Genomic DNA, 13674 nt, shown 5'->3' with positions numbered 1-13674 from the left:
GGGTCCCTGCCGCCTTTCGGAAATACCCAGTGGACAGGCCTTCCCTCCCAGCAAATGTGGGAAACACAGTGACTTACTTGAATGGGTGAAGGTGGCTCTTTAATTTCTCTTGCTTTTTTACACCTTTCTCTTTATTGTAATAGCTAGAGGCAAGAAGAGGAAAAAGTGAGTCTTCATAATCATGCATTTGATCAAATAGCTTATTTTACAAAAAAGAGTGCAAAACAGAAGAAAGGCAGTAACTGTCCTAACTTAATGAGACTGTTTCTTACCTTCTGCTTAGGTTTATGACATACTTCATTTGACCGAAACAATTTAGGTCATTACAACATACGATAAGAAGTTCGTTTTATTAAGCTTGCTACCGTTAAAAGAGAGGAATAAGACTCCTGCTAATCCATGTAGCAAAAATGAGTTTGGACAGGGGACCCCGGGGTGGACACGTGCTCACCTCTGTTTACTGCAGACACACTCTTCAGGTTTCCTTCTTTTTAGGTGCCCCCTCACTTCTCTTAAATTCTTAATTTTATCTTGCAATGCTTCAATCTGGAAAACGTGCAATTCAACAATTACATTTCTACGGTGAGGATTTTCTACGCCAAGCACCTTTCTTCTCACCTTTGCTTTCTGGGTTCCGTAATTATAGCTGTTCCCCTGAGATGGGGACTCATTTGGAAACAAACGTTGCATAGATTATACTTTCCTCTGAATTCCAACCCGTGTGTTAAAGTAAACATTAACAGGTGTCTTTTTTACAACTGAACTTATTTTCTCGTAGAGATTTCCAAAGGTCGTTGAGTCAGTCCCCGTCCTTTTGGGAAACTCTATTGTCTTTTTCATCAGGAGGACTCTCAGGGTATCACGGGAATGAGCAATGCCCTGCCATTCTATTTTTCACATAATTATAAAAAAAAAAAAGATAGCGCGTGCACACAGGGTGTCCCACCAGTAGGGCTGGAGAGCTACTGAGTTTGTTGGAATAGCTTCCCATCCCACAGTTACCTCTTTGTCAATGTACGCCTTGTGGTCCTTCCAGGCTCTGGCTGATTGGTACAGCTCTCTCTCACAATGGATTGTATCATTTGGAAGAATAAAGCACCTGCAAAACCAAACAACAAACATTAGAAATAGGGTTACATTCTAATATTTTTATTTTTAAAATTGGAAATAGCAAAGGGAACTTAATTATCCTCTAAACTGTTAATTTGGATACAAGCAGTGATTTGGAGCGGAGCCATAGGCTGGGATAACTGGGAATGTCTCCTGGCGACGGGTGTGGGCAGAGGACCATGTCATAGAGTGATCGCCACTGAAGTCACCTTTTGAGGCTGCTCTCAGCATTCATGTTCCCGTGAATAGACAGCACCAAAACCCTCCAGTTTTGAAAGCCCCATCAAATATTGTAGGGTTAAAAAAAAAAAGGTTTTTCACAGTTATAATGGAAATGGCTTGGTTGAAGAAATGCAGTTAGGAGGGTTATTCATCCCCTTTGTCTCCATACAAAGGGCCTGCCTGAAGTACCCCATTACATTTGCAGCAAAGCAGCAGCCCCAGGGATAAAGAGCAGGTGGGATATGAGGCCGATCAATAATGTGAGGGAAGCAAATGCTGGTCTAAATCTCCAAGCGTGTAACTATAGCAACCACAGGCACCCAGAGACCAGTCCAGAGCTAGACATCCTGGCAGAACTCATAGTACCCCACCGCCCCAAAGTGATGGAATGAACGAGGAAACAAAGAGCTTGCTAATAAAGTCAGAACAAAAATATTTCTGTCAAGAGAGTAAGTAGATTTTGGAAGGAACCGAGGAACTAAGGCAGTGTGTTATGGGGAACCATCTCCCTTCCGGGGGCCTGACTCCCAAGGCCCTCTGTGCTCTCTGGGATGTGGACAGGTGAGATGTTTCAGTATCTTACGTCCATTCCCAACCTATGCCTTCTCTCTGGAAGCTTCTCCAGGACCCACTGTTTCCCCTTCCACTGTGTTCTACTTCTGAGGCCGTGCTGGTACACTGCGGAGTCATAGGGACCGTGCAGCTTCAAAAGCCCCCACCCATCCAGGAATGGTTTCGCTGTGTTTTGTAGATGCCCAGAAAGGTATCTACTTAACAACAGAGCTCCATGCCTGCGATGTCACGATGCGACAGAATCACTCTGGCTCAATTCCCAGCTGTTCAGCCGTAATGTGACATTGACCCCAAAGCAGATGTCCAGATCTACAAGTGTTTGGGCTCCTTGTTTCTTCTTGAACCCCCATCGTCACGTAGCCCAGCGCTCAGACGTCATATTGCCGAGTGACATTACTTTTTGTAACAGGACAAACGGTGGTCATATGGGGGGGGACCACTTGGAACTCAACCCTTGTGAACCCCCAAAGCCTTCCTACTTGTGGGTCACTCGGACGGTGGTGGGCAGGCCCACAGCGTTGCCACCATCTGCTAGCATGCTGTCCCCGTCGCCACCGCCAGCAGCTTGGCGACCTCCTGGTCCCTTGTGGCCTTCATCATGACGCTTGGCAATGTTTCGTGGCCGCAACACTTGCAATTCTTCTTCTTCCAGGTTTATGTCGTATATTTCGCCTTCAAATTCGACCGACAAGGAACGTGTCTGCCGAGTGTGCACAAACCTGGGCTTGTATTCTGGAAATAAGGGAAGATCTGTTAACACAGAGGTCCAGATGTACTCGAGGGGAGAAGGCGATTACCTGGTTTGATGAGCATTTTGGAAAGGGGCATGCTTTATCTACCGCATTGCCGAGGGCATCATGGCGCTATGGACAGCGTCCTGCGATTTCCACTGGGATCGGGGTGGGGGGTGGGGTGGCTCTGGTCCTGGCTGTGCCACTGCATAGCTGTGTGATGGCTGCCATGCTTCTATGGGCCTCAGGCCCTGCAGCCCTCAGTGATGGGGTAGGTCTGGGTGATTGCTAAGATTCTTTCTACTTAAGACAGGCTGTGAATGTCTCCATTGAGTTTTCAACGTGAACTGCCAAGTCAGCTTGTTTGAGTGAAACTATATTCCCCATTATGGTATTATTAATAATAATGACTGTCATTTATTGAGCTTTTGCTATGCATTATTCATCTTGTACTGATCTCCAATTGACAATCTTGAAAGACGGGTATCATAATAAATCTTTACATTAAAAAAAGAACTTATCAGATTATCCAAACAGGCTCATGAATTTGGTGTTATCGTTCTGATTTTATGGGTGAAAAAACTGAAACTTTGAATGTTACATCCATTTTGCTAGGTTATACAGCCAATAGCCAGGTGGGAGCTAGGTTCAGATTCCAAGTAATTCAGATTCTAAACATATAATGTCTTCCTACTACATTGGGATGCTTCAAAAAGCATCTCTGCAGGGTTCTGATGGCAATTTCCAGGTAAGGAAATGCCTCCAGCTCTCAAGTACATAAGACTCCATGTGGCTTGAAAAAGTGGCCCCAGACTTCTTCAGTTTGTGCTCAATATTGAAAAATCAATGGGCTTACACAATGGAATACTCTTCCACCATAAGACAAGATGAAATAGTGCCATTTGCGACAACATGGATGGATCTTGAGATTATTATGCTAAGCGAAATAAGTCAGACAGAAAAAGTCAAAAACCATATGATCTCACTGATATGTGGAATATAAAACTGAAAGCCACTAAGGAACAAGACAAACAGAGAGTCAAAATCACATAGACACAGACAACAGTTTAGTGATTCCCAGGGGCTAAGGGGGGAGGGGGTGGTGGATGAGGGTAAAGGGGGTCAAATATATGGTGATGGAAGGAGAACTGACTCTGGGTGGTGAACACACAATGTGATATATAGATGATGCATTATAGAATTGTATACCTGAAACCTATGTAACTTGACTAACCATTGTCATCCCAATAAAATTTAAAAAAAAAAGAAAAGAAAAACCAATGGGCTTTATGAACAGTGCTTGGGGATCAACACTGAACTTCCTGGGAGGGAAGAAGTGGCCCTGCATCTGTGCTGACGATTGTAATCAGCTTCTGTTAAGCGAGAATGTCGGGGGTCTTGTCCCTTGTGGGTTTTCCATTTGATATCTTTGTGTGAATTATTAAACCTGGCATTTCCTGTCAGGGAGAGAAGAAAGTCTCCCAAATTAATGGGTCTCAGCCTTTTGGGTTATGGAATCATTTAAGAATTTGTTGATCAGTTGGTTAAGAGCTCACTCAAGAGTTTGAGCTCTGAGCAACAGCGGTTTGATTCCCGGCCCGAGCTGAACTGCCACTGAGCTGCCAACAGGTGGCAGGATGGCTCAGCTAAAAAAAAAAAAAAAAAAAAAAGAATTTGTTGAAAGTTATAGACATCCATGTGTGCATGTACACATGGAATATACTTACATTTTTGGATAAAATGTTAGAGGGCTCATGATCCCCTAAAGCTCATCTGTGCAATCCAAGGTGAAAAAAAAATCTCTGGTGTAAAAGCTTCCACTGTTCTAGTGAATGATTTGATGTCCTAATTTTGGACAAGGAATTGAGGTTAATGTATTTTGCTTATTTCCAAATCAGTATAGAAAGGAATTACCACTGAAATGAGTCACTTTTCATATTATACCACTAGATGGCACTAGACTACCATTCTTTTATGAATGGTACAGGACTGGGTTTTCATATCTATATGGGAATCTCAGAGCTGCCCCATAAGAGTTTTTATAAAGAAAATACTAGGCAGTGGTTTTCATACTGAATTTGACTAGTTTGACCAGAGGAATTAAAAAAAAATATTGTCCTAAACCAAGTATGCCTTTTAAAAAAAGCTTTTATGCTTTTCCTATTAAATGTACAAGCACTAAAAACCTTGGGTTTTTCTTTTCTTTTTCTCTTTTTTAAAAGCAACTTAAGGCAGACAAATCAGGACACTGGCATTAAGTAAAATAAAACCGGCTTTGCCCCTTGAAAGCTCTTTCATGTGTGTGTGTATGTTTTATGTCTGGTGCTTTTACCAAATATATTTGCATTCCATGCTTAAGTGCAAGTGTTCACAAAGCAAAATTTGAAATGATCTGAGCGTTCGTTTTCTAAACAGAACAATTATTGGCTCTTCGCCCTCGAACTATGCACTGGTACTATCTGAAATGGAGAAGGAGCAAGCCTTCGGTCTCTCCAGCGTTCATTCCCAAAGACCCCCGGCCCGCCACCTGGGATGGTGCAGGCGTGTGCCTTACTCGGAGTCCCCTGGTTTCTCAGGAACTGCCGCTGGCCCTTCCTCTGGCCTCTGCTGGCCCGATAACCAGCCTCTCCACAGTTGCACTCTTTGTCCTTGTGGAAGCCGCGAGCATAGAGGTTCCGCGTGCTCTGCCGGATGGTGAGCAGGTCACTGGATCCTTTACACTTGTGAATGCGAAGCTTGCCAGATGTATCCTCGATGCACTGCCACTTCTGCAAAAGGCCAACGGGAAAGCAGTTTACCGATGCCGGCCCAGGTGTTTTTTATTAAGGGCTGCTGCTTTCGTTTTTAGAAGCCCTGGCAACCCCGCTAATGAGAGCGCATGAAGAAAGGCAGGCTTTTAAGGGACCCTGCAGTAAGTCGACGGCCAGGCCTCTTAAGTCACATCTTTCACTGTAGGCAAATACAGACGACGACAAAATCACTGGAAATCAGAACGACTTCAATGGCGCGAGAGCCCAAAATTGATATATAAATCCTTAGCATCCAGACTAAACAGAGTCTTGAATGAAACATGTAAAAAGCCCTTCATTCAACCAGGCACAGAGAACAGCTGTCAGGGCTGTTTTCCCCAGACCCCGGCTTTCTCTGGAAAAACAAATGTGGTGGCTTTGTTCTCTGCCCCTGAATTTCTAATGCGAGCCAGGGAAGAGAGAGAGGCTCATGAGGAAGACAGAGATGAGTTTAATCTGGGTCCATCACGGGGCGAGCCAACCTCCATATACATTAGCAGACGTGTCAGGTTTCCCTTGGTGCCTTTTCCTACCTTTCCGCAGATGCTGCTCACCCACCCGGCAGAGCAAGCTGCGCCTAAAAACATTGATTTCTTTCCCAAGAGACACGCATGGGGAGCTGGCACTGGGTTTTCTAGTGTTGTGTCTCCTCTCAAGACTGCTGCAGACATTGTCGCCTGAATTCCGGACAAATATGACACAGCAGCGGGTCTCAATGTTCCCCTGAGATAATAGTGCTCCACCTGGGGAGTCATTTCCTAGGCTCCCCTATAGCTTCAAGACCTAATTCCCTTCCTTTTACGTTTTTATTTGCTCTCCCTAAAAATGTTATTTGGAGAAGCAGGAAGGATATCCTAATTTTAAGCTGACTGCGGTTGTTACAACATTATAGTGTAGTGTTATCAATCATTTGTCTTTCTTTCTATCATGTATATCACCTGTGTATAATTATTTATTGGTGCATTTCTTTAGACGGACACATTTCTAAACTGTGGCCAAGGCAATAATAATTGTACAATTATGCATTTGTGGTGCCACTTATATGTTTTCAACTACGTATTAAAGCAAATACAAAACTAGTAAATAAAATAATCTTTCTTGCATCACGTAAAACAATCCCATGTCGCCCCTTGTTGTACTTGTACCATGCTTAGGGTACCATTTTGATTTTAAAGAGTCCTAAGGCAAGCTAAAGTTTGGCTGAGGGTCCCAGGTGGCTTGGTCCCCAGACAAATGACACCTGTGTACAAAATGGTGCGCAACCATCCCCAGTGGACCAAGGTGCAGAGCATAGTTTATTTTCCCTTAATGGAGCCATATGCCTTTAGTAAGCGTCGAATCTGTCCCAGCTGCCTTTGAGTTCCTCCCTAATCCCAGACAAATATGCTTGTATGATTTCACTTTAGCCGCCATACACTCTTGGTGCTACTAACTTGGATGATTCCAAGCCATGTCAGGTGACAACCTTCTTCTGTGGCTTGGACAGAATGTCTGGGAATGTACAACATCTCCATCCGAAGAGGCAAGGGCTCAAGACACAGGGCAACTAACGACCTATTTACAAAGCCATGAAAAAGCAACACAAACAAGAATAGTCTAAGGACTCAGTTAGAGATGATTTAACTAAAAATAAAATAAAATAAAATGAAATGAAACAAAACAACCACCAAAAAAACCCAACACCAAAATGTGACGTCAACCTGACGAGGCACGCAGGAGTTATGTCAGGTCAGTGGTTTCACACTTGGCTGGACAATGGGATTTTCAAAAGCTAACTGGGTGAATCTACTTTGAAGCTGGGGTTCAGAACCACTGATTTAGGTTTACAAAATCTGGTTACTGGAGCTCTTTGCAGCTGGATCCCATGAGGAGGGCAGAAGGCATAGCTTTAGGTCTAAGTACCTCACATGGACGAGTCTTTCAGGGGGGTGTATGTATGTTTGGGTATCGGTGTGAAAGGCTTGTGTGTCTAGAAATGTACTGACGTCACCAGGTCAGAAAATGACTCCAGTCGAACAGGTGAGCACTACCAGCTCATCTATACTGGCAAAATGAAGACTACCCAGTTCTCCTCACTCTCTTTCCACAGTTAGTTGACAAAGGACAGAACCGAGTCTTCGTATACCCTTAGCTGAAAACTGCCTGTGGTTTATTCCGTGGTTCTACCCTTCAATGTGACGACCAGTGATTTCCAGGCCCAGGTTGGTAGCACTCCCAGTTATGTCCAATTAGCTTGAGGATGTGCCATGAAATTCTGAAAAAAGTTCTCAGAAACTCATACACGACTCCATTAATAAATAATTATAGGCTATGTAGAGTTCGTGCTGGTGAAAAGTGTTGTCAAAACAACTGATGACCTTTCATAGCTCCAACAAGTTTGGGAACCAGTGATGCTTGAGTGTCTGTGTACATCTGTCTTAAACCCAAATGGTTTAAGACATATCTGTCTACCTGGGTAATCTCTACCTCCAGCATTCGAAAACTAAGAGTTGACTACTTAATGCCTGTAGTAGCAAAAGAAGCTGTCAGTGGATTCACAGTTCAAGCTAAGCAGAAGCTTCCCAAAGCGCTCTATTTTCTATCAGGCAGAAAAAGATGGCTAACTTTAGTCTTGAAAAATAATGGCCTTACGATCTTTTTGTGGTTCCAATTTATGTCAACTTTAGTACAAATAGTAACTTCTAAAACATACAACTACGGGCAAACCTTCCTTAGTTTTATAGCCACAATGAATTAGAAAAAAAAACAACTTCTGCCTCTTTTGTTTTTGGCTTGGAAGAGCTGAGGGGGACAAGTAGATTCCTGTAGAACACAAAAGCGTAGGCAGAATTTTTAGTGACTTAGCCTATTTGGAATACAACCTGCATTTTTCCATTAGCCAAATTCCTGCTGACTTCTTAGGGAATAGAGATGAAAGGAAAGGCTGTTTCCTTCCTGAAGGGTTGAATTTAACCACACCTGACATCTGGCAATGTCCTTGGCACTGATGCTATATATACAAAATCAAATATACGTGCATACATACATGCGTAGTATGCACACACATATATACCCACTCCATACAGTGTACACTACATATATGCATATATCTACACACATTCTTGTATAACACAAGAGCCACTGACAAAATGCCAATCACTTTCTACACCGTGGACCCTTTGAAGAAGTCACAGGCCCTATTAGATAGAGTAATTAGCTGGAGGCTTTGACAATCTTCTTAGTGGCAAGCGCACGAGGAGTTTTAAGGAAATATAATTGCCATACATTTGCCACAGTCATTTTAGTGTTCAATATCATGACAATTTTTATGGCTGAGCAATAAAACCTTGACATAGCTGCCGCTAAAATGGTCATCTTGCTTAGAGAGTTTATAGAGGGAGGTGAGGAAGGAGAATTTTTAAAAGAATTGCTCTGAAACTCATGCCGCACACCGTTGAAATGGTCCAAATAATGAGACGATTTTGCATCGCAGAAGGGTGCTAGGGATCAGAGGAGAGGAGAGCGTGAACTCAGGTGAGGCACCTGCCAATGGACTTGGAGTCAGCCTCAGAAACGAGCTTTTATACACAAGTGCCCTTGCGGAAATACAAACACCACACTATCTCGCTTGTATCTACACCCTTGAAGTTCATCAGTAAATCAGTTCATTGCCAAATCCAATCGTCTCCAGCTTCTCTGACCAGTCACGCCTGCAAATCCCTCTCCTGCTTCATGGGGCGACATCATTGCCATCTCCTCCTGACTCTCGGACAGCTGTTCAGCGCACATTCATTCCACAAATATTTCTGCGCCCCCTACTGTGTGTGAGGCGAAACTACTTAAATAATTTGAGCCTTTCCAACCACATTGGAACTGGGGATTAAGGGCAAAGACTATGCCTCGTATGCCTGAATCAGGCCCCAGTGTGAGCTCACCATCGAATCACTGTTTAATAGTTATGTCATTGAGTTTTTGAGTGATTGTATATTCCTGTAGGTAAGTAGTAACATCTGATGAAGAAGAGAAGGCTGGCTATTTTGGTACAAGGATGCCCGTGTGCAGCTAGTTTGATGGAATCAAACCTAATGAGAAATATGTCAAATGTCTTTCTAGTAATTACTTTTACCACCATTGTCGCCACCATCATGGTCGTCTTCAGTTGAATTTTTACTTGACCCCCAGGTACTGGTCTAGAGCACTGCATAGAACTTTATTCATTTAATCTTCACAACAACCTGAAGTGCTGTCATAATTCATTTATAGGAGTAGAACTATCATTTCTTTTTTTTTTTTTTTAAGATTTTTTTTTTTATTGGGGAATTAGGGGGATGGGAACAGTGCTGGGGAATTGGGGGAAGGGGAACAGACAAGTTGCTGTCGTTTTGTTCTTCAATCTAGTTGTGGAGGATGTTGCTCCACTGGCCCAAGTTGGCACCATCATTGCGCTCTTCCCGGGCGAGGCAGATCAGTCGCCGGCTTCTGGACGGCCGCTCACTGCGGCTGCTGGCCGCTTACGCTGGCTGCTGGCTACACACGGTAGCCCATGGCAACCCACTGCCACAGGGGCTGCAGCCCACGCCGTCGCCGGCGACTCATGGCAGCCCAGCTCCAGGTTGAGCTGTTGTTCAGCATCTTAGCTGTGGAGGGCAGTGTCACTGGCCCTCATATGTGGGATCCGAACCGGGGTCCTCTGGCGTCCCAAGCGAGTTCTTAACCATCGCACCACTCGGCCGGCCCAGAACTATCATTTCTTATAGTAGTGAATATCACCTATATTCTGCCTGGGATTAGGGAATGGCATGTCATACCCATCCTGATGTGGCTTTGTGGAAAAAAAATCTGGACTTTCAAGCTAGAAAAGCCTGGATTTAGCTATCGGCTTCACCCCATTGCTCTGTGGCCGTGAGCAGCTACACAATTTAAGCTTTCACAGGGTCACGAGCATGAGAGAGAATGGACCGGAAGATCTCAGCACAGGACAGGCGCTCAACAAAGGAGCTGCTATGGTTATTATCACTAGTATCACAGACACACACAGTTTATGACTCAAAGAATTTGATCTAATGTAAAGCTGATGAGAGGTAGCCATTTTTAATGGAGATAAGTATTGGGTTAGGGATCTGAAGACCTCAATTTTAATTTTCTTAACAGCCAAGTTTATGGCGTTGAGCAAATTGCAGAATCTCTTTGTTCTTCCAGATTTCACATCTGGTAAAATAACAGTTGTTCTCCTTGGCCTCAAGGATACGTCATGAGAATAAATTGCCGAGTGTTTTCAGAGTTCTGAGGAAAAGAATCCAGAACAGTGCTATTATCATTGACCTTTCAAAATGGTTAGCCAATCCTTGGGCAAGTTAATGTTTCCTGGGGGTCAGCTGTAGATAATATAGTAACTATTATTTGGTGGGGAGACTCTGGCTTTGAATCAGTCTGAACTCCTACTCGTCGCCTTTCTAGCTGTGAGATTTTCATCAAGTTCCATTCCTATCTGAGCTTCAATTTCTTCGGATTTAAAATGAGCATAATATCTATTTTATAGAACTGTTTTCAGGCGTAAAATGGTCTCTGAAAAAAGCCGAGTGCAATATTAGATAATAGAACTCTGGTTACTTCCCTTTCCTGATATGACCTCTAGGTAATCATCATAGTTTCTATATTTTGAATTGCATCTATTTCTCAACTTGCTCAAGAATGTGCTGTATTCTTATTTGTACCTACTTAGGCCCATTTTCATAAGTAAGAAACAAAAAAATTAGCTACAACATTTTCCAAGATACACTGCAGTGACAGCTGAATTCCCCCCCCCACACCATTTCTCCATTATTATATGTCTTCTTACATGAATTTAGTCATAATGCAGGTCAAATCATGTTCTCTAAAATATAGCAACCATTCAGCAATTTTCTGATAATATGATTATCCTTTTAGGCCGGTACCAACATCATGAAAAGCAGTTACCTGCAGGTGGACATGTGTTTGGAATTTTTATCTCAACCCTGGGGAATAGCAAGAGACCATGTGAACGTCATTGTTCAAATTGCTACTTAGCTCACACCATTGCCATTCCCCCTCTCCCCCCAAAATATGATATAGTGCTTCTTGCGCCAAGGAGATTTTTCTCCCATTTTCTTTGCGATGGGGTGAGGAGGGACAGGAGGAGGAAAAGTGGAAAGGAAGAAGAAGCCGAAGAGAGAGAACACGTTTCCTCCTTTAGATTTTAATCTGGGTAATCATTAGAAAAGTCAGTATTGGAATATTGGGAGAAGTATGGTGCTTGCAGTTCGGGGAAAACAAAATTGGTGACTAGACCAAGGCCAATACGTAATCGACAGCCAACGCTGGTTGAGTGTTTGCTCTATGCCAGGCCCTATTCCAGATGCTGAATGTAGTTAGCTAATCTAATCTTTACAGCAACCCTCTGAGGCAGGTAATATTATTATGCCCATTTTACAGATAAAGAAACTGAGGCAGAATTAGGTTAAGTAACTTGCCTGTGTTATATACCAAGACAGCAGTGGACCCAAGATGCAATCCTAAGGCACCTTGACCAGGACGCCAGTAAAAAAGGAGAAAGGCTTGGGGAAGAGTATGAGGCATCAGGTGGGCCTCAGCTGAGGGGACAGCATTTGTAAAGGCGAAGGCAACCACTTACCTACATGCAGATGAGAACGTTATGTTTAAGAGACAGGGAGGAGGGATGCCTGACCAGAGCAGGCTGTGTTAGGCAGCAGTGCAAGATAAGATACCGTAGCACAAGTTACATAGGGTGGGGCCACGTGATGTAGTTTGTAAGTCATGTCTGTCCTTATGTTTGTCTTTTTCTGACTTGCTTAGAGCATCACGAAAGATGGTTTGGTGTTTACCCCTGCGGTTTGAATTTTGGAAAATGCACAGAAGCCAAAACGTCTAAGTAGATACAAAACTGTTCCATGCAGGCTGAGGAGGGAAGCAGGCCAGATTTAGAGGTTTAGAGGGGTCCACAACGGGCCCCGTGCTGACAAGAGTTCTGCCAGGGGATGGCACTGGGGCTCAGGTCTCTGGCAGTACCCACTGGGCTCAGGGGAGCCGGGGTGGGGGGGGAAACGCTTGGGAGCCACACTGTGATTTCAACCAGAGCTCAGTGAGTTTCTAGAAACAGGCTGTTAATTTCTGATAAATCAGCAATTCTAGCCAGATCTGACTGGTAAATGTCTTTTTATTTCTGCTGTGCAGCTGGTCACACAGGGTCTGAGGGATAATTTTTGGATGAGGACATAAATCCTGGAGCTAAACCAGTTCACACTCAACAAGCATTCTTATTTCCTTTGCTTGATGCTGGGTTCCATTTAGAATTTGAACACATCTTGGATTTCATTCGATACAAGAATAGAAAGGCAAACTACACTGCAAAGATGCAGGAACTCAACAACTCCACAAAAGGACGTGGCACTTGCCGCAGAAAAAGAAAACAATTTTTCCTCTTAAATGACAGTCATATATAAAATATACTTCAAAACTGAATAGACCCAGGGCATTTCTTTTTTATGTCACTCCGATTTAAGGAGTCAATATCTATACCTAGAAGAAGAAAACATAACGCTCACTCTGCATGAAGGATTCTCAATCTGATTGCTTGTAGGAATCACTCAGAAGCTTGGGGGTGGGGGGGAGGGGAACCCCACTGTTGCCTGGGTCCCATCCCCAGAAAATCTGATTTAATTTGTCTGTGGAGGGACCTGAAAGACACCATTTCCAAAACTGCCTTATGATTCTAACATGCAGTCATAGTTGAGAACCACTGTCTCAGACGCGGTGAGTAGGTCCTAAAACCATGGCTTTAGCCAGGCAAATGCCTTTCATAATTTCAGAGGGGACATCTAATATCTTACCATTTTGCATGTCCTGGGGAAAAAAAGACTGCACAGGAAGTGAAGGGGCATAGGTTCTGACTTTGGGTTTGTCCCTTAAGTTTCCTGGATCTCAAATTCTTATTAGGAAAACGATATCATTCAACCAGAAGATTTCTAAGGCTCCTCCCACCTTGGACAGTCTCTGATCCCAGGCCTGTGGTTCCTAACTTTATTAAAGAATGCTGACGCCTTGACCTTTCATTTTACTCTGATTGGTTTGTGTATCGGTATTTTCAAAAGCTCCTCAGGGTGAATTCAATGTGCCGCATAGAGCATCACTGTCTATGTTCTCTGCTGAACCAAAGCCTTTTCAGACGTAAGTTGAGATGTGGGCGCGCGCGCATGTGTGTGTGTGTGTGTGTGTGTGTGTGTGTGTGTGTG

The 13674-nt window shown here is 43.6% G+C and overlaps 1 protein-coding gene across 4 annotated transcripts in view; it reads right to left on the bottom strand.

Moving 5' to 3' along the window:
- SULF1 (sulfatase 1) overlaps positions 1–13674 on the bottom strand; it is a 159095-nt gene that overhangs the window by 11533 nt on the left and 133888 nt on the right. For all 4 annotated transcript variants that reach the window (XM_019627013.1, XM_019627016.1, XM_019627012.1 and 1 more), the window contains 5 exons: positions 5191–5404; positions 2385–2637; positions 1003–1099; positions 452–546; positions 78–143 (listed from right to left, as the gene is read on the bottom strand). In XM_019627013.1, the coding sequence (XP_019482558.1) occupies positions 78–143; positions 452–546; positions 1003–1099; positions 2385–2637; positions 5191–5404 (725 nt within the window). The remainder of the gene's footprint in view (positions 1–77; positions 144–451; positions 547–1002; positions 1100–2384; positions 2638–5190; positions 5405–13674) is intronic.

Source organism: Hipposideros armiger, unplaced genomic scaffold (assembly GCF_001890085.2).
Source record: "Hipposideros armiger isolate ML-2016 unplaced genomic scaffold, ASM189008v1 scaffold_698, whole genome shotgun sequence".
NCBI lineage: Eukaryota > Metazoa > Chordata > Mammalia > Chiroptera > Hipposideridae > Hipposideros > Hipposideros armiger.
This window is presented reverse-complemented; position numbering and strand designations above follow the sequence as displayed.